A 23455-nucleotide genomic window follows, 5' to 3' on the forward strand; every position below is an offset into this window, starting at 1 on the left:
TTATTCTTTCTTTTTCGAAAATGTGACAATAGAAAAATGCGTCGCCACTCACACGCTTGCAGACGGGTAATTAAAATTCCAAGCAACATGGTACGAAAAATTAAGTGTGATTCGTCGCGACAGAGCAGAAGGCCAAGCCAGAAGGTCAAATTCAGATTTTGGTCCGATTAGTTGCGCGATCGTCTTTAAGAAATAAACCTATCGCTTTTAGCGTGTGGTCCAGCTTTCTGTCTCTCTTTCACACGCTGCTCGTCCTCAAATCCCGAACCTATACGTCGTTTTTCATAAACGAAATAGGTTTCCTTTCGCCCTATGGGACTCGAAACGCGACGTGATAATTAGACGCGGTTAAGCAACACACACGGGACCAACTTCGAGAACCAGTTTTTTTTTTGTTTTTTTAGCAACAGCCCGCCTTTTCAGACAGACATCACAGACGTCCCATGTTCAGCATGTCCTACGTAGCGGAATATAATTTCGAGAAAAATAATATTCGCTAAATGTATCTTCAACAATTTTGGAATGTCTTCTCTCGATCATTATTACTCGGAATATTCGCGTGAAATCGCGTCAGGAATTCAGGATATCGCGAATGATATTTTTATGACAGTTTTTGATATCCCCATGGAACCGTCTGCAAAATATCGCGTGTCACACGGGAGATTTTCGCGGGGAGAGTCTTCGGGCTTCGCCGCGAAGACTTTTTCGGGACGCCGAATTGTGAACGGCCAAGTCACGTTTCCGCTGCTTCACGTGAGACACGCACGCCTGGCCCTGTCGTGGTTTATTTATGCGTGCGCGATTATTTCGCGCCGTAGGAACAGATGTTTGCGCGTATACAGGGTGTGCTGGACCTACCGAGTTTCTTCTTGAAGCTGCCGCATGCAGTAACGGAAAAATTGTGATTATTTCAATTTTGTCAATAATTACAGAATAATTAATTAATATTTAAATTTAACACATAATTATTGTAAATACATCGCGTATTAAAATAATCATTAATTAAAGCCTCCAAAATTTAAATAAAACCAGCTCGTAATTTGTAGCAGTCAATTTGTATGAGAAGGAGCATTATTTTACATATTTATTACATTCACAAGAATCACAAGATGATAGCTATTTGACACATCAATATGTATTTAACGTTGGTCCTAAACGCCGGCGCTATTAATTCGAGTTTATTTTTCTTTCAAGAATAACAGAAAATTCAGAGTTATTGTATATTTATTAGAGGAATAATACACACAAAATACGCATTGTCCCATTAGTCTCGCAAACTGTAATTTATTACAGAAATAATATTCTCAGCTACAGTTGTCACGTTAGAACCGGTCGATCCATAGAACATCCGATACTTCTTCATCTACTCCGTAAGGGATTCCCCTATTCTTAGGCATGCTTAGAGTTAAAAATATCAGAGTGCTCGTTAAAGCTACAGGTCTGTAAAAATTCATCCAACTCATTGTGCAGGTACTTTTTGCAACGCATGACGCATTCTTTTTCCAGTAGGTAGCCTTATTAATTGCGCGAGTTAACGGTACGGCGCTCATAAATTAGCATTCGCGTTGAGAAATAATTTTTGCGCATCGCTCGCTCGTCTTTTGAACGTGCATTCTTAATTTCCGACACTAATTGTAAGCCTTAGAATCAGATTCACTTGTGAGTGTCAAAGAGAAATTCACCAGTTAATATTTAACAGATTGAAAAAAGGGGGCATTAACGAGAAGGCAGGGGGTGTTAATTAAATCCGCAATTGCAAAACTTTCCCGCGGTCGGTTGGGTCGAATTGACGTTTAAAAAGGAGGTCGCGTTAGATCGTAGAAAACGATTGTGTCGCTTATTAATATCGCTGGTCATTTTGCGTTCTGCGGTACATTTTTGTACCTACTTATGGAAACTTAGCTCCGGCCAGACATACGCAATCAGAGAAACACGACTGACGCGCGTTTCACGCTTCGAGATTAAAGCCAATGCGCGCCTGTCGTTAATATTCAGACTCGAACGCTCGGATTCGGTGTCAAATATGCTGTATATGCTGTAAAAATATAAACTTTGATCTCGTCGATTCGCTTGTAGAAAATAAGGATACCTATTGTCCATTTCTACCAATGTAGATTAACTTTAATCTCAGTTACTCTTTAGCTTTTAATTCTTAGAATTAGAAAAAGATAAAAAGTAAGTTAAAACGAGATTAAAGTTAAGTAATCTACATTGATAGATATGACGATCGAAAATAAACGCTTGACAATTACGCGTCCAAAGCGCATTCGATATTAAGTTATTGACTACATGTTACAGTTGAAGCTATATTAATAAAGCTTAATATTAATAATGAGAAAGGAGTTGTTTCAAAGAAGAAATAATCTATGAAAAGAAAGTATTAAAATTCGATGTCTCCGAATAGATTTTTAAGGAAACAAAGACGCGATCGGAAGAGCAGGATAGGCTCTGGATTTTACGTCATATCGGTACGCGATGGATCTTTGGCTCCAGCGGCTCTATAGTATTTTTTCGTGCGTATTATATACACTTCCTTGTATATCACACCGTATCTTCCGCGGGTCAGGTCTATGCCGTCTCGACGCTCGCTTTTACTTCGTTTTACTCCGTTCGAATAGAAACGAGTTCCGATCGACGTCTCATTCCACGTGTTCACGCCTTCTTATGTATGCGATAGAGCTACATCATTTCCCCCTGACCCGGTCTAGCCCGTTCTATGCGGCCGTCCGTTCCACTCCGGACAGCGCGGTCTCCATACCATTACCATTACGAGAGACGACGGACAAATATTTAACCCTTAAATGGAAAGAGATCGTCCTTTCGGCCGCCGAATAGCCGTAGATTCTCGAGAAATCTCGGTAGAAATAATTACATTTCCCAATAAAAGCACTTCGGGGGTCCCGGGAGAGCGCAAGGGGCCAAAATTACCGGTTTTCGACGTATTTGTGGGGACAAGCTTCCCTTATCGTTCCGTATATTTTTATATTCCGTTCGACGTTAATTACGCTATGAATATTAATCCGCTGATTACAAAATTCATTTTGCGACTGCCCGAAGGATGCGGAGGCCCCTCGCCGTCTTAGGTTTTTACACCCGTCACCCGATCACCCGTCTCCTCTTATTCTTCCCGAATTATTGGGTTTATTCGCCGCCACCAGTATTTACCGGTCACTTCCAGTTTTTAGAACATTTAGATAAGCCGCGCCTGTGCAGGTCTATTTTCCACTCGGCGACTAGAAGACAGTTTGTTCTAATCTCTCGCTCCGGTTTCCAGGTCTTACTCCGATCTTTTCCGATCTCGCTCTCAGTCTCCCTATAGTCGGAGTTGTTTACGCCTTTCGAGGGGACGACGCCGGTTGTTCGATCCGGTTGACAGCCGTTACGCATAACCGCGCAAATTCACCGCGAGACGGCGGGATCGATTTGCGCAAATTAGATGCCGTCTCGCGCGTCCGTGACTTCTCACTCAAGCACGCGTGTGCGGTGTTCTCCGATTTGATTTGAGAGAGACGATTCTCGCGCGCGTCTCGCGGAACGATTGACTCGCCCCGTGGCCGACAAATTCATTCGCGGATTATCTGCAGATCTGTAAACGCCTCCGTCTCCAGGATATTATGTCTGTTCTACTTCTCGCACAGTTCATTTTTTTTCTCTTCTTCTCTCCAACGTGAAAAGAAAAAGAAGAAAAAAGAACTGTGCAAGAAGTTCAGCTAAAAAGAACAGGCCTATAATCTATCCTAGGCTCCGTATGAAACACATATTTGTGTGACGTCTTGTATTAAAGGAGCTGACCTGGACCTGGACCATCTGATCCCGTGCAGATTTCGATTAAGTGAAACGTCAAGAGAGAGGAATATCCTGGACGAGAATCTGGTGAATTAAGACTACTATAAAAATCGAGAATTTATGCCTTCGGTAGATCTAGAGAAACTTCTTTGTCCCGCTTCGCTTCCTATTGCGTTATCTCTCTATTCATGAATCTCACGAGCGATTTATCTAATCGGCATACTCTCAGATAATTGATTACATGCAGGGGTCAACAATACGTTGTACCAGCGATAGCTTCTCGACCTTACCCAGGATTTTTACGCTCGTTATTTCTTCGTAATTAACCCTTTAATCTCGGAGCGAAAAAGATACGTTAGGGGGTCAGCTTCTAAAATTTTTTCCTCAGTAATGAGAATACGGTACAAAAAGATATAGATAGAAGACTTCAAGAATGAAGGACAACAGAAGAAATGACGGAAGTTGAACGGTGGAAGATTTAAATGACAAACCCGAAAGCGGATGTACATGCATGCGGTGACCCAATGGCTATTTTTGTCCGAAAAAAAAGATGAGAGGACAAGAAACGGCAAAGGTGAAGATAGTTGCGGCATATTCTGTAGCGACAGCCGGGATATCGAGGATCAGTGTCTGCCCGGATCAGGAGCGACTCTCGTATCCTCCTCGACGGGGAACGTTCCAACGCCATCTGCGCTCCGTTCCGGGCCGTCCGTCATCCGGGACCCCCACTGCGCGCACACGGGTTCCCACTGGATCCCATGGGGCCCCACCATTGGCGACAGCCAACCATGTCGTGGCGCGCGGTCGCGGGACCGACGGGCAGGGCACGGAACGGGGCATGTAAACAGAGAGGACAAGAAGATAAGAGAGTCTGTCTCCGGAGACGTCGCGAGACGGAGATGGACCGGCGAGCCCCGACCCCGGCGTCCCACGACTCCTCCGCGAGAGAGAAGGACGAGAAAAGAGCGGGCAAAGCGGGGGGGGGGCGGAGGCTTTCGTCGCCCCGTCTTACCCCTTTTCTCGGGAATCTCGCGGATCGTCGCTGGTCCGCCTTTTCGGCGTGCCACCAACCATTCATAAATCCGATCGATCCGCTGAACAATGCGGTAATTAACTGCGATTGAAGTTCCATTCGCCGGACACCCCGCATCGCCCTCTTTTCTCCTCTCTCGTCTCTCTTCTCTCGCGGCATCTCTTCCTCCCCCGGGCCTCCGTGTGCCCTTCCTCCTTCGTCCCGTGCTCGCGCTACTCATCTCACTTGTACGTCCGGGTCGCGGGCTTGTTCCCCTCTCCCTCCCACGTGCGTCCCACCGAGGAACCCTCTCCGTCCGTGTGGCGGCCCTCTCTCTCTCCCCGCTACCTTCTTCTTCGGCCTCCCTCTGTCCTCCTTCTCCTCTTCATCCTTCACTCGCTCTTCTTCCACCTCCGTTTCTACCTCCTCCACCTCCATCACCGCCAGACCTCTTCCTCCTCCAACCCCTGTCACGCTTTCGGAGTTTTTGGAAAACACGAGGGTTCCCGAGGAACTTTTTGGGATCAGTGCCGCCGTGGCTGTCCAACGAGTTGGTACACAATACGGTTCACTGTCGTCATCGTAGTCGCAGCAGTCTGAGTGGACGGACCAGCGATCACTCCTCCGTCCTCGCTTTCTCGCACTCAAATTTCCCTAATTCGTCAATTTCTACGAAAATTTGCGCGCTAGTACATTTATTATCGGTGCCGACAGAATCGACCTTGACAACGGTGGCTATGATAATGCGCTTGAGATCCGTAAGTTATTTCTAATATACCTTTTTACTATCTTTTAACACCTTATTCTCCTATCAAGACAGATCTTGGAAACAGATGTAATTTTTTGAAGAACTATTTTATAAACTTCAATTCTAAATGTTGTAATGAAAATCACATACTATGTTAAGATTACTCATGCGAGAATTTGTTTTACATTCTCTTTCTTTCTCTCTCTCTCTCTCTCTCTCTCTCTCTCTCTCTCTCTCTCTCTCTCTCTCTCTCTCTCTCTTTCGACACGCAGTATTATATTTTTATTCACTTCTTTAAATCTATATGTTTGAGGAAGTTTGATTTAAAAAGGCTCGATAACTCGCATTGCGAGGTGGTTATTACAGAATTAGATGTATATCAATAACATTGTATCAGCTATTTAATGCCGATTTAACACTTGCCGAGCAAGGCGTTTAATTCTAGAAACTTTACATGTATGTGACTAATGCACATGTTTATGTTTATCGGTTCAATGATTTTCTAGTGCAAATGCGGGAACAGCATTAGAATAATATGTCGTATTTATATAGTCCTACATTTAAATGCTAAGTGTGTGGACATTTAATATATCTCTTGCTCTATGTGAAGTTCTCATTTTAAAATCGTTAAAGCTAAATTTATCATTATAGAAAGTGCGAAACACTATTTCTGACGATAATTTTTAAATGGCCACAATTATTATTTCGATAGCTCTTTTAACTATAGCGTTTTTCACTGGCAGAACTGGTGCGCACTCAGTGCACATTAAAGCCGTTGTACACTGATTTAGTCTCTAATATTTAAAGTAAATTGCAAATATTTCGACTGATAAAATACTCAGTATACATATTTTACCAAATAGTGCAATAAAGAATATTGAGGATTTCATGATTTAACCCGATTATATATTAAACATACACTTTACGTTGGTTTGTGTACGACGGCTTTAATGTGCACTGAGTGTGCACCGGCTCTGCCAGTGAGAGAAAAACGCTATAATATTAAATACTTTATTTCATTTTAATAAATTTGTTGTTATGTAGTTTATTTGAAAATACAATCTCTATATAAAATTATAATTCAAATTTCTTTATACATAATATAGAGTACTCAACTGCACTTGGATCGAATAATAGTGTAGACAAATCAATTATATCAAAATGGAATAATAATTTTAGTCAATTTATACATAAAATATGCATAAGATATGCATAAAAGAAGCCTGCAGGTTTCCTCGACCAGAATAGAAAAATTAAATCAAAACATAAGAGCGGTTGAAAATATTAAAAGAAACGCGACAGTCGACAATTAGCTCTCCGATAGAGAACTTCGGAAGAAGGAGAAGACCGCAAGTGGATCGATCGATCGATCGATCGGCGAGGAAGAACGCATTCCTGGCCGCGGCGCGATCCCGCTTTTTACGAGACACCCTATAAGACGACCGGGTATGCGCCCGCGCGCTCGCAGCTATCCGTTTTTATGCGTATATCCAAGTATTCATCGGGGAACGAGCATCGGCCGCTACTACCACCTGTGGCACGAGCACGCGAGGCGTACCACGGATTTCCGGGTCCGCCGCGCGGCGCGTTAACCGTGAGCGTGAGAGAGGTAACGCGCGCGCGCGCGCGCACACATGTCGCGCGCGCGTAGGATCGGCGCGGGCGCAAGTAGACCAGACCAGACCAGACCGGACTTCACCGGACCAGACACAGAGAGTGAGAAGAATTCGGCGCGAATAAGTCTTGCCGCGTCCGGGGGAGAGACTGGTGCGCGGCGCCGCGACATACACACGCGCACACACGCACGTGCACGTACGCACGCACGCACATGCGTGAGGGGAGCGACAACGGCGCGTGGACATGCGTGCGATTTGCTGATCGCGTTACTGCGGACGGCGCGGCGGCGCGCGGTACCCGAGGGCCCAGGCAAGCGCGCGAGGGCGAGTTTTTCGTCGCGCCGGAGCTCCCACGCGCCATGGTAATTCACCGCAATCACGGTGACAATCGACGAGATTGTGCGAATTTCGATTTCCGTGGTTCCGGAGATCCCGAAAGATCGCGGCGGAAGTGCGCGCGGAATCTCTCGCGTGTCTCGGTCAAGTCGAGGCTCCTGTGCAGGAATCGGAGAAAGAGAAAGATACGGGTACTCTCCAGAAGCCGCCGTAATTTCGACGAGTTTGCGTTTCGAGAACGGTGCGGACGGCGCGGTAAACAACGCCCTACGTTTATCTAAACAACGGGAACGCGACAGTGACGGTGACAGTTGACAGCTGACGTGAGGTAAGATACATTCTTTTCGTATTATACATGCGACGTCGAAATTCGGAATCGAGCTTGTCGAAATTACGGCGATTTTCGGTCCTCGATCTTTAATCGAAAAAGAAATTCGCGAAAGATATCACGAAAATGTTGCTTACGAAATAATCTGTTATTGAAATCGACGATAATTATTATCTTGACCGAGAGTTATTCAATTCGCGATAAAGCACTGATTTTGGGGAACGCATCGCTCTCTTCTCACGATCAAATGTATTAATATAAAAACAAAGATAAAGCTCTCCGGATATGCAATCAATTTGATAAAGTACATTATAAGACAATATTGCCGAATATATTGAAATATAATTCTCCCGAAGCCTGTCGCGATGATCGAGACGCAGGAGGTGTCGTAAAAAGTAAGGTCGCCAATCGGCGAGAAAGTGACAGAGGACGCGGGGTAAAAGATGTGTATAAGCTTTTTCTGCGCGCCCCGGCTACGGTTTGGCAAGCATATAATATACGTACATGTCTGAATAACAAAAAACTTTGTTATTGTAAAGCGAGGTGTTAGATATGGCTCCCTGTTTATAAACCGGGGATAACAATCACACGCTGTCCGCCTGACAATCTTTTCCTGTTATCGCGGTAATACGTATCCTCTCTCACGCGAGCGTATCTCGGCGCGCGATATCTAACAACGCACGTTGCACGCTCTCGCCCAACCTGCGCGCCGTCGTATACCTATCTATCGTGGACTTTTCCTGCCTTCAATCTTCGTGCCTGTGCGCGCGCGGCGCGGAGTCTACCTTCGCGCGGCCTCCGAGAAATATGTCGATTGAAATCTTGGAAGAAATCTTCGTAGACTTCTATACTTGGGAAAAAGAGAAGTGTCAAATCAACACTTATATGCTCGTATATACGGGACAATCTATAATCTTGAAATGGGATTATGTCGTGTTAAACGAAGAAAACTTGCTTGAAGTAATTTATATAGTTAACAAAGTTTTATATAGTCCCACCAAGAAAAAAAGGTTGAAATAAAAAGTTGAAATTCTTAGATTATACAGGGTGGTAGTTAAGTACTCTAAAAGATCTTAAGGGGTGATTCCTCACACAAATTCAAGACGAAAACTTCATAGGTCCGAAACGACTTTTCAAAAATACAGTGTCAAAGTTGAAGGAAAAATTTCATTATTTCCAAAAATTTCGGAAACCACTCAGTGGCGTACCAGTTTTTTTTTTTTTTAAGAGTACCCGCTTATTCTTAAGTTCGCTCCTGATTGAATAAAAAATAATGCATGGCCTCAAAAAATTAGTCTTTATGTCCTTCAAACATACACAAAGTTTCATCAAAATAAATTCATGGAAATAATGAAATTTTTCCTTCAACTTTTTGACACCCTGTATTTTTTTAACTAAGCCGTTTCGGACTTATCATCATATGAAGTTTTCGTCTTGAATTTATGTCAGGAATCACCCCTTAAAATCTTTTAGAATACTTAACTACCACCCTGTATATTATTGCGTATATACGAGTATATCAGTGTTGATTTGACACTTTTTTCTTTTTGTGTACATCTCGTATTTTCCATGTTGTATATTTCTGATATTCTAAAGATTAGTAATTAAATTGATTAGCATGATTAAATTGATTATAAATTTAATTACGATTGTACTGGCTAGTTTTAGTTGAGACTGCGTTTCATGATCGTAAGAAACGGCGTGTGGTGTATTAAGGCGAAGAGTTGTACATATTATTAGGCTATCAAGATCCAGTCTGATCGAAAATGGGGTTTTCGTTTGTAGACCTCACTCGCTTTACTTGCCGCCCGGGAGGCCGATTACCTCTCTCGGCACACTCTGTATACATATCGGCGCGCTTGAGAGACGCTTCTTTTCCGGAGAGGCCCTTTGTTTAATTGCGACAGACAGTCGGCAGCAAGATCGAGACGGCGGTCAATCATTTTATTTGCGAAATGTTAAGTGCCGCTGATACGCGGCGATAATATGCTTGATGTCCGCACGCGGCGATTATGGCGATTACAGCCACCCGAGGGGGGTGAACCGTGAACCGTACCGTGAATGCGCGTCGTAATCGCGAGGAACGGGAACCGCAATTTTCCAAGCACTGCGTATGCCGCATAATCGGGAACGTTATACGGAAACGGCGAGATGCGCATAATCGCGAGATCGACAGCGCTCCTGCGTTGTACGTATTTTTTCAATGCTCTGATCATTTCTCGCAGAAGAGGAAGGACAGTAGAGCTCTCACTCTCTCTCTCTCTCTCTCTCTCTCTCTCTCTCTCTCTCTCTCTCTCTCTCTCTCTCTTTCTTTCTCTTGTTAGAAAAAAACGAGAATCATAGGTCTGAGAGCGAGCAGAATATGCTTGATTAACGCTAGAAACGATTAGCGAGAATTATTAGTAGCGAGAATTACAAAGATCCTAAAATAATAGTAACATTTGCATCGATAAAAAAATCTGAACGAATGACGCGACTTCGACTTGACGCTAATTTCGAGACCCCGAGTGGATTAATTTCGCGCTCGGGTCCGTTATTAGTGTTATTACTCTATACCGGAATCGCGGTGCGAACGGAATAAAGTATATAGAAGGCACTTATCAGTGGGTTATCGAACGAAAGCAAATAATCGTATGTCCGACAAATAGGTCAACTAATGAGATAATATTTCTCGTTACTATTACTTACGCCGCGAGCGTCTGGAATTTACATTTCTTCTGGCATTTCTTCCGGCATTTCTTCCGCGAACGGGGGGGGGAGGGCAGGAAGATTCTTATCATTTCCACTTTCGGTAAACATTTCCTCGAATCGTTCGTTACGCCGCCGCGCCGATATCCGCGTCCGATAGGCGACAATAAAACGTAGGAAGAATGTAAGTCATAAAATTTTCCACACGCAACCTTTTCCATGGCAAGACGGTATTTTCGAAGATAATCGATCGTACCTCTTAAACCTCTTATATGTCCATTTCCACCAATGTAGATTAACCTTATCTTTAAAGGCTACATATGGTCCATATATGGATGTTTGATCACATGTAAAGCTGGGTCTAATCAACCAAAGAATTATATATAAAATATGGATAGAAAAAAGACTGAAGAATATAACAGAATTAGAAAAATTGCCAATAATTCGTATTAAATTGTCCAAAAACATCAATTTCTGGAGAGTCTGAAATGGTGGAGATTTGAACTGTAGCCTTTGAGGGTCAATCTCGGCTTAACTTACTTTTCGTCTTTTTCTAGTTCTAAGAATTAGAAAAGGATAGGAAGAGTAAGTTGAGACGAGATTAAAGTTAATCTGCAATTAGCAAAAATGGACGTTAACCGTTAGAAGCGGAAAATCGGGATTAAAATATAGATAAAATCGGAATGTTACGTGCTACGTATAAGTGCAGCGCGTTACAGCGAGACGAGAATATATAATTAACCCGTCTTGGCGCGCGCGCGCGCGCGCCGGTGGCCTGCTCGAGATATACAATTCCGTCCACACGTGGGGAAAAAGTGCCGAGTAACTTACAGCAATAAAATTTATGATTGAGTGGCGTTCTCGTAAAAGTGGATAATAGCCTGTAACTGTATCATTAACGAGGCGCGCGGCGCGCACACGGCATTATTCATCTCTCGTTCATTTAATTGACAGGCGTAGCGTTAGAACAGAAGCGGAGCTACAGCTAGAAGATAAAACAACGAGATCGCCGTACGGTTATTTAGCTCTCTTAGCTCTTAGCTCTCCCCGCGAAGGAAGCTGATTAATGGATTGATTCTCCGCGCGCGCGCGCGCGGTTCGATCACTTCGATCACGAATTGGTCCATCGCGATCGTTGACGATCCGACTCGTTCGTTCTGGGGAATCAAGGGGGAAATTATTACGTTACAGTTATCTTTCGCGAAATAACTGATGGCACTGAGATTCTCCTCTAAGGCCACAGAGCGTTCATGGTGAAATTACAAACTGCACGCTGTATATCTCGGGTTTGCGAGTGCGGAGAAAGGCAGAAAAGGGAGGAAAAAGGAAGGAGGAGTGGAGGAGAAAGGAAAGAAAGATAACGATCCAGCTACGCGACCGCGCGTCTCGTCACGGGTAATCGGGCGCAGTCGGGCCGATTATTTTTCTCGTTCTCCCCCGTACTTCTTCTTTCACTCACTCGCGCTTTCTCAATTGCTCCCCGGCAATAATCCTTTATTTACTGGTCGGTGGCGACACGCTGCCATTCCAAAGTCTTCGCACACAATTACCCGCGTTCGTTATCATTTACGATTGCCGCGGTGTGGCTGCGCGACGACGCGCAGTGCGTGCATTGCGTGCGTGCGTGTGGCGGAGAGAGCGAAATTTGCCCAATCAGTAGCAGGACGAAAACACTTTATCCATGGCAGTCCCATGTAAATACGAGGGCGTTTAATGCGCTTGATGCATAGGGTACACTACATGACGTTGCACACGAGTGACTCTTAATTAAATAACATTACATTGCATATATATGTATATCGCAGAAATTTCGTGCAATTATTTTTTTTACAAAATTCCTGGGAAATCTACAAAAAACCAGGATATTGTGGAATGAATAAAAATTATAAATATAAATATTATTTATAATATATTTATAAATTAATAAAAATTTAAGCTCACAATTTTACTGACAGAACCTAAGATTTTGCGAAATCACCAGTAAAAATGTGTAATTTTTATTTATTGTACAATACTCCGGTTTTTTGTGGAATGTTTAAAAATTTTGCAAACAAAAAACGAATTACACAAAATTCCTGCGACATACACGTAAAAGAGCTTATAATCAAATAACTCTTGCTCAATTTGTTTAAAAGTCATTATTTACATCTCATGCGCACGATGACGATCGAAGCCTTCCTCGTTGTGTCAACGTTTGGGTTTCCTATCTCATTTTTTTCTAGATAAAATCCATGCATGTTGTCACGAAGGAAAAATAGAGCTCGCGTAAGAGAGATTTAGAAAGAGAAACAGAACGAAATAAGCTTTTGATAGCGAGCACTTCTTTCTTTCTTTTAGCGTGGGACTAGTTCCGCGAGATACGCAAGATATATTTCGCTCCACTCTTTATTAGACCTTTATTAGAGCTTTGATCCAAAGCTCGATCATTGACGCTAGTCAAGCGAGCTAAGAATTATAGTTCATTCGTAAAACGTATAGGTTCGAATACTGTACGAATAAAATAGGTAAATTAGAAAGAAAAATAGATAAATTAAAAGAAGAATTCCACGTAAAATTAAATTTGTACTAATTATAATAATTGTTTTTAGCTGCTTACTATCTCTTATTACAATAAGTTTGAGAGGACAAAGAAATAATTCTTATCGCTAAATAAGAATTCATTTCGCAACACCTTCAACGTGCTCAGTATGCTTTTTATTAAGACATCCGATTGTTATTTATCTGGGTTGCGTTCCAAAATTCACTTTGGGTAACTAAAATCTATAGTTTACGTCACGTACACTATAGCATTTTAGTTAACTAGAGTGAATTTTGGAACACAGCCCTGCAAGTCTAATAGTGTGTAAACTAACGAATCGAGCGCAAAGCGCGTCGAATTGACATTTAACACAGCTAGCCGTGCTCTTTCTCATCGATTTTCCGAGACGTTCGTCTATATAAAATGAGATAGAGTAGAGTAAATGTGAGGTAAAAGGTAAACAAAGATCGGAATCACGTTATTGGGGAAGAATGCGGCTTCGTCGGAACGCGACGATCGCGTGTGCACCACGTTCTGCGTTCCTCGGTGGATACCATCCTTGAAAGACTCCCATCGCCGGCGAGGAGGGGGAGGGGGCCGACGATGAGACGGTACCAGACGGTACTCACGTAGCGGTGCGTTTAATTAAAGTCATTAATGAGGAAGGAACAATGTAGCCGGTCAGGAGGCACGGGACGCGTCCCGTATACACAGAAACCGCTACAAGAAAACGCCGTGGAATGCGGCGCCGTTTGCCGCGTTCCCCACTCATTTCCCCGGATATTTTCTTCCCCGATAAAAATCGCGTGTTTTTTTATCCCCGAGATCATCCTCGCTGAGACGAGCGACGAAGCGATTTATTGTAATTTTTCCGAAAACAGCACACAATTATCTTAATCGCGCTCTTTATTTAGCCGCGAGCGTATAAAGGGGAACGCGAAAGATACGGTGAGAGGTATGTACACACGCGATAAAAGAGAGGGGAATACAAGTGAATTTATTTCAATAGATTCCGCCGTAGTTGTACACTTGGCGTGAAGAGTCGCGGACCTGGGGGAGGAATTCAAGTTCAAAGTTTGGCCTCGAATTGGTCGCGATAAATTCGCGGGGTGATCTTCTCTCTTTCCGCTCACCGTTACAGAATAATGCTGATATTGTTCTCGCGTTACAATGCTATTGACTTCGTCGATGCGTTAATATTGAATCAGTGTGTCGAGCGTATGTACTTAACAATGACTTACGTAGACCGTTCACAATAGATCCTTCACCCTCGGTTCAGTACGGCACTGCAGTACTCGCACAGTTACACGGTTATCGTTTACACTATTTTCTTCCCGATCCGTGTAACAGCTCCGATACGTCAATGACTCAGAACGAGCGAACGAGAAGGAGGGAAAAAAGAGAAAAGGAGAGAGAGAGAGAGAGAGAGAGAGAGAGAGAGAGAGAGAGAGAGAGAGAGAGAGAGAGAGAGAGAGAGAGAAAGGGAGGGAGGCCGTGGATCATCGGGGCAACGCTGGAAGCGGCGTTATCGGCGAATTGCAAATAGAGGAATCGCGCGGTCCGCAAATAACACTGGGGCACTCAGTCAGTCGCAAAAAGATACGTAAACGGTCGCTGCTATCCGCACGTTTTTCACTTTTTACCCCGTTTTGGTTTGGTTCTGTTCCTTTTTTTCTTTCTCTCTCTTTCTTTTTCTTCTTCCTCTCTCCCTTCCTCCCTTTCTCGGTGAGAACCGCCGAGAAAAATGCGCGATGCTTATTGTTCTCTTCGCACCGGCGCGGCATCGCGCGCGTTTCTTCAGTGTTAAATCAAAGCGCGAACGGTGCAGCCTTATCGGAGCCGCGCGTGCAACCGGCGCAGCACGACACGGCACGGCACGGCACAGCACGGCGATCGCGAAAAATGCGTTCACGCCAATTACAGCTGAGTTGAGCGTCGGATGTGCACGAGGCCCTCACGCCTTTGTAATGTGTCCGTGATTGTAAAGGCAAGAGGCGCTGTTTTATCCCATCATCAGATACCACATTCTCTTTGCAGTTATAAGTAGGGCTACGAACCCCGCGAGAAGGTATACGCAGGGAATTGCAAGACGTGTTTGAGAAGCCGCTACGATAAAAAGTAGCTTAAAGTAGCTTTGTTTTTTAGTATTTTAAGAGTTAAAATTAATCCCACGTCTCTCTTTCTCTCTCTCCCTGTGCGCAACTGAAGAAACCTTGACGCATCTGAAGCTTCTCGCCGCATCAGTCGGCGCGCGAGACGAGGCGTCCAAATAATGACTCAAAACTGATCGTTCCGAGAGATACGGGGCGCCAGTCGTAGTACTACATATTTCGACCGACGTGCCCGCGAAGGAGAGACAAGCGTTTCACGCGTCGTAACGAGATAATCGCTCCCGCGCTACCCGCTACCGCGAAGACGAAACGATCTCACGATTGCGTCTCGGGAGAGAGAAAGAGAGAGACAGAGAAGTCCTTCCCGCCTCTCTTTAATCCGCCTCGGTGCAGGGATTCGACTGGAGGATGCTGCTGTCCGGAGCGTGGTTCGAGACCATCGCCGCGGCGCTGCTCGCGATCTTGGTGCTGGCTACCGGCTACCGACCACCCTGGTGGTTCTGGACCAGGAACTACAACACGAACGCTGGTAAGTGCGAGGAGTGATCCCCGAGATCTCTCAATCTTAGATATCCGCCGATATCAGTCAATGGCCCTGCCCGTGACTTTCTTTCTCCTCCTCTATCATTTTTATCGTTATCAAGTGTTGTATTTGTCGAGGCTCTGGGTTCAAGTTAAGAGTTAAGTTTCTTAATCGATAACATGTAATGTATGGCGGTAGCAATATCACGACCGTATCACGTTACCGCGTAGAAATCCGAGCGATCGAAAAAGTTTCTTACATTAATAAATAAGGTGATTTAAATTATCTGAAAGATAAAACTCCGAGCGATATGAAGCTTCTCTCGGTTACTCGTCAGGCATTCCTAATTTCTCTCTTGCGCGAATTTCTGTTCCGCTAAAAGTCGACGATCTCTTTGCAGATGCAGATGCAGGCGACAATGGCAGAAAGTTCAAAACAGCACGCGACGTGCCGGGTCCGTTCGCCCTGCCGATTTTGGGTACCAGATGGATATACTCCCGCTTCGGCTACTACCGCTTGAATAAGATCCACGAGGCGTATAAAGGTAAGGAGTTTGACTTTTGCCCTTGTCGATAGTAGCCGCGTTAAACACGCCGCGTTAGATCCTTTTCTTTGCTCCTAATGATATCTCAAGGTTGCGCGACCGAAAGGCAGGAAGAGAGAAGGGGAAGGAAGAGAAGCAGAAGAAAGGGAGTAACGCGGGTGTATATTACGGTTCGTTATATTACTAATACGTCTATTCGACTCGCATAATAGATTAACCATTTCGATTAACCGGGGGCTTCCGATTACACGCGGGCCCGTAAAAAGCCCGCGCGATTAAATCGAGGACGAGGGGGGAAGGCGGACGTGTCTTTTTAGAGGGTCAGGGTCAAAGATACTCCAATCTTATCGCGGTGAGTTGCTGTAATTGCGAGAGACGGAGGAAAACGGAGAGCCTCTGACAGAAAGTTGCTTATATCATCACGTTAAAAGTTGCTTATGTCATGCCAGTGAAAGATCTGTGAGAGGAGAAATTATTCGTAGAACTTTATAGATATCTCAAATTCATTGAATGAATTATTTATGAATGTACGTTGCGGGCAACGGTAAACAGTTGCAATGACGATCATAACTTTCGGATCGACGAGATGTATTTCGCCCTGAAATACATTCGAGCGTCTTCTCGTTCAAAATCCAGGGCTGATAATTTGCTTCGAAGGCTTCGATATTGGAACTTCGTAGCTTCAAAGATTCGAAACTTCGACAATTTAAAACCTTCGAAGATCGAAGTTTCGCAACTTCGACAATTTATTTTATCGCGTCTTCAAATTAAAGCTGTCACTTTTGTCAACTTCGAAGATTCAAAGCTTCGAAGAATCAAAATTATATAATTATTAATTTAATATAATAGTAATAGTACTGCAATAGGTACACATACTGCACATTTATAAAATTATATGACAAAATCTGAATAAAATTTCTCATGTCGCAATATATTTTTCAAAGTTTCAAAGCTTCGAAGTTTGAAGTTATAACTTCAAAGATGAAGACACCTTAAACTCAAAGGTTAACTTCGAAAGTTAACTTTGAAAGCATTTGAATTTTTTAAGTCAAAAGTAACAGTCTTATTCAAATGCGCGTCTCGTTTATCGAAGCGGTTTTTTTCTCGCGTTGGTGATCTTCATGGAAAATAAAGAGTGCATTGAACCGAGGGTGTTCTGATGCCTTTATCGGCACCGTTCAAGCGCGATCGAAGGAGAGACGCGCGCGACACGTTCCGAGATCCGGAGCACCCGCCCCGTTACGGCACACGCCCGGATATCGGTATGTGGTATTTTAACATGGCTCGTTATCCGTGATTCAAGAGTAGATCTGAATCGGCGATACGGGCCGCTGTGCAAGGAGGAGGCATTGTGGAACTTCCTCGTGATCTCCGTGTTCTCCCGTCGCGACATAGAGGCTGTTCTCAAGCGTGGCTCGAGGTACCCGCTTCGTCCTCCGCAGGAGGTCATATCCCACTACCGGCGCTCCCGGCGTGATCGTTACACCAACCTTGGTCTGGTCAATGAGTGAGTAGTTTGCCCGCGTAGTCGGCTGCGCTCGCCGATTACGTGCCGCCGCGCCGCGGCGGTATCGAGGTCAAGTTTAAGGCCGCGTCATATAATTTCGGCTCGTACCTCGTACCCTGAACCGCGTTTACCGGAGAATCCGGTGGACGTGGACACTCGTGTGATACTATCATTAATCGACACGCGTTGCATGGGTTTTAACTTTACTCGCTATGCTCTTACACTATAAGAGAAAAGTGTTTAGTATTTACGACTATAATTGCATAGATCTTTCAATTATGGTCATTTTTATAGTTATTTATAATAGTAATAATAAATACATTGCAGTAATAAAGTAGTAAATATAGTAATAAATATAGTAGTGAGACAACTGCAATAATATAGTATTGAGTCAACTATATTTTGGATTGCTAAAATAACTATAAAAATATGTAGTTGCACCGAAAATAACGAAAAATTATAGTGAAATTGTGATAATAACTGCGATAATTTTTTTTCTCTCAGTGATCAACCGTCATCTTTTCTTAACACTTTCGAATCCGAATAAAGAAAACAATTAGAAAAATTAAAAAGCTGCTACATCTTACTTGGACCGTTTTTTAATCGATTATTTTGCTATTGTATAAACATATTATTGTATAAACATATAATATAATAGTAGAAAGTACACTTTTGACGGAGAACGAAATGGACGAATTAAATCGTATTCTACTTAAAAAATAAAAAAAATATAATAGTCGATTGATTGTCGGGATCACGTAGGATTTTTAGGGAAGAGAACGACCGAGTAATCAGTGACTAACTCCGACAGACAAGGCGTGACATGGCAGAAGCTACGGGCCGCCTTAACGCCGGAGCTGACCGGTGCCGGTACTGTATTTGGCTTCTTCCCGGCGCTCAATATCGTCACCGACGGATTTATCGACCTAATCCGTGAACGTAGAGCGAGCCGTTTCACCGTGAGAGGCTTCGAGGAACTCGCTTACAGAATGGGACTCGAGAGTAAGTCGCCGACGCGGTTTCACGCGTTTGTAGAAATTGCCAGCGATTTTCTAGCTCGTGTATCCGTCTCTCTCAAATAATCCCGAAATAAAAAAAAAAACTACGGCAACGCCCGGCCGCGGATACCTATCTACGAAAAATATCTTGTTTTTAGTTTCTATTCTCTTGTTCGACGGAGACAGAGAGAAGTGTGGCTCTCGTTCGGGTTTCAGAGCTGCAACTTTCGATCCGTCATATGAATAATTCGCTGTTCTCGTTCCCTTCGTTCCTTAGGTACGTGCACGCTGATCCTGGGACGTCACCTAGGCTTCCTAAAGCCGGATTCCAGCAGCACGCTCACAACGAGATTAGCGGAAGCGGTCAGGATTCACTTCACGGCCTCGCGCGACGCCTTTTACGGCCTGCCGCTTTGGAAGCTGCTACCGACATCCGCGTACAAGCAGCTAATAGAGAGCGAGGACGCTATATACAAGTACGTCACGCGTACTTGCAGTCAGTGTCCTCGCTTTCTATTAACTTTTGATTGAAGTTACGCTGTACGGTCGCTTGGTCTCGTCGCGCAGTCGAATTAGCACCGAATTTGTATTGCCAAGCCGCTAAATTTATTTCTATAAAATTGCTTCAAATTTTGGATAAGTCAGAAAGAAGATTGATTCAAGGTTTACAATATCGAATTACGTTTTATCTTCCGTGAGTCGAGATAAATTAATGAAGATTATTCCTTCTATTTGCAAACTGTATCACGTTTGATAATTTGATACGCGCGGAGTCTAGAAGATTGGTAAAATCAACAATCGGTAGCCGTTATCTTATTGTTCTTTCCTCCTTGCTTAGCATTATCTCGGATCTCGTAGAGGCGACCATGTTGGAGAAGCAGGACGACGCAAGAGACGAGTCCGTCGAGGCGGTGTTCCTCTCCATTTTGCGACAGAAAGATCTCGATATGAGAGATAAGAAAGCTGCTATAGTGGACTTTATAGCAGCGGGAATACACACAGTGAGAGAATCACGTTGTACTTATCATAGTTGGCGATTATTCAGATTGCGATTATTTAGAGACTATTAGATTACGTTTCAGCGATATAACAAAAATTCGTAAACTTTAAAGTCACTCTTTAATGTTAAAATGACCCTTTTCATTTTCAATCAATTTTACACACATTTTACATTATAATATTTATTAGTTCAGAAACTTGACTGTAAAACGTATAACTTATTATATATAGGTACTGGATAAATAATTTATTTCTAAAAAAAGCGTATGACAGTTTCTTTTTGCGAGACGAGTTTGAATCATCGGGACGCTCTTCGAGACGTCGGCGTCTTTTAGATGTTTCTTAGCCGTCTGTTTTTGCTATTATATCGTTCGGACTGTCAACCCATGCAATTACTACTACAGGGTTAAAGACAGTCGTTGGACGTTTGCAGCTAGGCAACACGCTGGTGTTCCTTTTCAACTTGATTGGCCGTAACCCTGAAGTACAAGAAACTCTTTACAACGAGGCGCAGTCCCTGGCGCCTCCCGGTTGCGATCTCACGGTGGACGATTTGCGAAAGGCGAAGTACTTACGCGCATGCATCAACGAATCCTTCAGGTTTTTAATCAATAATATTCTTTGAATTTTATAATACGTACGTTATAAAATACGCGTCAAGAGCTTTTCATCTATATGATATATCTTTTAATAACAATTAAGTTATGTGCAAATATAATTTTATATGTACTTTTTAATATTTTTTTATGTATAAGTATGAATATAAAATATATGTATTTTATATATATTATATTTTAGAATCGTACCTACGACACCTTGCATAGCCCGTATATTAGACGAGCCTATGGAGCTGGGAGGATATCGCCTTGATCCCGGAGTGAGTTTTAATAATACCTCTACACTCAATCATCGGGAAAATACTTTTATTCACAATTTGCCCTCTCTTGTAACTTTCTGTAGACAGTGGTGTTATTGCATACATGGATAGCCGGATTGAGTGACGATAATTTCAAAGACGCATCCAAGTGCCTGCCAGAAAGATGGCTGAAACCTATGGCACCCCACTCGCCGCTGTTAGTGGCCCCTTTCGGAGCGGGTAGAAGAATATGCCCGGGAAAACGTTTCGTAGAACTCGCGCTGCAGCTTATTCTGGCAAAGGTATGTGAAAACCAAAATATAAAAGAAAAGGAGAAAGAAAATCGGAGTAAATTGTCAGGAATTGTCTAAATTGTCTTTGCTATTGATTCGGGGTTCATCTAGATTGTTCGGGAATTTGAAATCGTCGTCGAGGAAGAACTCGGTTTGCAGTTCGAATTTATCCTAGCTCCGCAAAGTCCCGTGTCGCTCGGATTTCGAGATCGCGGGTCGAGGGCCGAGATGACCTGAACAATTTTTTATTTGCGATTTCATCGGCGACTGTTTATCGAGCGATGAATGTTAATCGAGTGAATTTGTCGTTCAATTGTCGTCGAGTGGAGTACGGGTTTCACTGTTCTCGCGCGAACCTGAACGGGTTTGCGCGTCTCTATTTTTTTCATCGATTGATTTCCGAGCGCTATTATTTTATATTTTTGTATGTATTATTTGTAATATTTTCTTTTAATTCGTTGAAAGGAACTTCGTTCGTCCATTGAGGGTATTCATCGGTTACTCTTGCTTAATATTACGATATTTATATCTAAAATTGTAGAAGCGTAAGCAATTGGGATCTTCTTACCTTTTAGGACATTGACGCACGTTGCTTGCAATGCCCCGTGTCGCTTTTCATTATTCTCAACTCTTTTCTCTACTTTTTTTCACTTTGCTGTAAAATCAAACAAAACAAAAAGTTACAAAGCCCGTGTTACTTTACATTTCTGATAAATTAAATGAAGATACCAAAAGGAGAGACGCGGCGGGGATGCAATTGCAAATGTGTTTGCGAGTTCCTCAGCCGCCTTATTTAATTTTATTGATGATAACTAGCGATAATAGTTAATAAAATAATTAATACATATATAGTCGAAGAATGTTGATCTCGTGCTATATAGATTTTTTGTTATATAGAAAGTTATACCCGGTGTAATGTCGATTTATTTGATAATTTATTAATAAATTTGAATTTTGTTTGTCAAATTATGTCATTCTATATGGCTATCGAGATCAACAATCGGGGTGGCTGAGTTGGCCCGCGTCAAAATCACGGTAAAATTACATCGCATTCACGGTAATTATACTTTATCAACCAACGTTGAGAGGAGCAGGCTTAATTATATAATTTATAGTTATTTATTTCTAAGCTGTGCGGATTCCGTTTATGGTGAAAGTAAGACGATCCTGATACTGTGTCTGTCGATCGGCGCACCGGCTTGACTAGCCGTTATTATAGCTGAATGTTATATTTACGTACCGTATGAAAGATTTATACGCAACGTAACCCGTTGACAATCGAAAAAAGGTCAGTTTTTTCGAATTATTACGCTTTTTAGGAAGCGCCGGTGCCGAATCACACTCTCCGAGTGATCTCATTAAACATCTCTGTCGGGAGCGCGGTTTTTTTGATGCAATTTGAAAATGGATCGTTGAGATAAAAATGATTGTTAATTTACATTTTTGTACATAAAATATGTAGATATTTCTTGTTGAATACACAGTGCATAAAGTATACATGAATATATATATATATGAAAGATAGTGCAATATGCGGATTACTCGTGTTTGCAATTATTCAGCAAACTTTATTTGCGTTCTTTTCTTCGTAAAGTATGTATAGCTAATTGTAAGTTTATTTAATAATGTCGCGCGGTTTTTTTCTGTATTGAAATTTTGAATTGCATTGTCATGTAATATGTTAATTTATTTATCGGACATATATTCTACAATATATATTTATCTTTGTTAACGGTAAGAATTATATAATATATCGTACATGCACATTATATGTATAGTCGAGTATGTTACATTATACCTTACACAAATACGTTCTTCTAGGCTACTGAAAGGAAAACTCCCTCAATTTGGCGCCGGATATAAAAGATCGGGGCGTTCCCCTTAAAGTTTCCTTGGTCATGTAACGTGTGGGCGTCGCGTGCGCGATAAAGCTAGAGAGAGATTTGATTATTTTCCTCTTATCCGAGCACTCGCGTTGTTTGGTGTGATAGTGGCGTATAATTAGACGATAATAGCCTTACTTATTTTGGTTTGACAATTGTGAGAGACGACGTAGTAACCGAGAATAACACAATTTTCATTATCTAATCTTGCAGTTCTACCTACGTGATAACATCGTCGAAATTGTTGTTCTTACAGCTTATCAATTATCAGATTCCGGATTCGGCTGATCTTACGTAACGCTAGCGGTTTTTGTTAATTCTAACGCGATTGTTAAATGTATATATAGATAAATCTTTCTCGGTCTAAAATTCTCGAATATAATTCCTTATTGATGAGTTATCACTTGACCATAACTTTGATGCTCTTGGGCAAGTTTGGCGTGGAACCCTTGTTGACGCTGGCGGCCGTGGGCCTCATAAAGCTGTGACTCTTCAAGCCGACTCGCGGCTGCATCAATCTGCTCTTTGTCGCGGACGTTTTATCGCTGGAAAGCGGTCGACTTCCTAAGATTGATTGATGACCGACGCTGCTTCCGCTGCTGCTGCTACGCGAGGCGATCGGCCGGCCCCTCGTGACCTTTGGCATGCCAGGCACCACCTACCGATCAACGATAAAAATTACATTGAAGATATCGAATAACAACAAGGG

At 42.9% G+C, this 23455-nt stretch overlaps 2 protein-coding genes across 7 annotated transcripts in view; one reads left to right on the forward strand and one right to left on the reverse strand.

Annotated features, from left to right (window-relative positions):
* Positions 1 to 5355: 5355 nt before the first annotated feature.
* Shd (cytochrome P450 family 24 subfamily A member shade) lies at positions 5356 to 22540 on the forward strand. 5 transcript variants are annotated; one of them, XM_077424407.1, is made up of 11 exons: positions 5356 to 5556; positions 15537 to 15672; positions 16067 to 16210; positions 17519 to 17717; positions 18529 to 18719; positions 18993 to 19191; positions 19554 to 19716; positions 20148 to 20314; positions 20513 to 20591; positions 20675 to 20872; positions 20975 to 22540. In XM_077424407.1, exons 1-11 carry the CDS (start codon positions 5536 to 5538, stop codon positions 21098 to 21100), a joined length of 1623 nt encoding a protein of 540 aa, XP_077280533.1. In that variant the 5' UTR covers positions 5356 to 5535; the 3' UTR covers positions 21101 to 22540. The 5 variants fall into 5 exon arrangements, with proteins under 5 accessions (XP_077280533.1, XP_077280536.1, XP_077280530.1 ...); XM_077424410.1 differs by lacking the exon at positions 5356 to 5556 and adding an exon at positions 7160 to 7262; XM_077424404.1 differs by lacking the exon at positions 5356 to 5556 and adding an exon at positions 7273 to 7524.
* The window catches only part of Form3 (FH2 domain-containing protein formin 3), a 43643-nt gene continuing 42363 nt past the window's right edge, over positions 22176 to 23455 (reverse strand). For both annotated transcript variants that reach the window (XM_077424403.1, XM_077424402.1), the window contains exon 26: positions 22176 to 23404. In XM_077424403.1, coding sequence (XP_077280529.1) covers positions 23147 to 23404 — 258 coding nt within the window. In that variant the 3' untranslated portion in view covers positions 22176 to 23146. The remainder of the gene's footprint in view (positions 23405 to 23455) is intronic.

The sequence above is a fragment of the Temnothorax americanus genome, unplaced genomic scaffold (assembly GCF_048541705.1).
Source record: "Temnothorax americanus isolate GAGA-0224 unplaced genomic scaffold, ASM4854170v1 Scaffold84, whole genome shotgun sequence".
Lineage (NCBI taxonomy): Eukaryota > Metazoa > Arthropoda > Insecta > Hymenoptera > Formicidae > Temnothorax > Temnothorax americanus.

Coding starts and splice junctions, on each gene's coding strand:
- Shd (XM_077424404.1), top strand. CDS start 7,375: ATGCGTGAGGGGAGCGACAACGGCGCGTGGACATGCGTGCGATTTGCT. Junction 16,211..17,518: donor GATCCACGAGGCGTATAAAG/GTAAGGAGTTTG, acceptor ATTCAAGAGTAG/ATCTGAATCGGCGATACGGG. Junction 20,315..20,512: donor TGCATCAACGAATCCTTCAG/GTTTTTAATCAA, acceptor ATTATATTTTAG/AATCGTACCTACGACACCTT.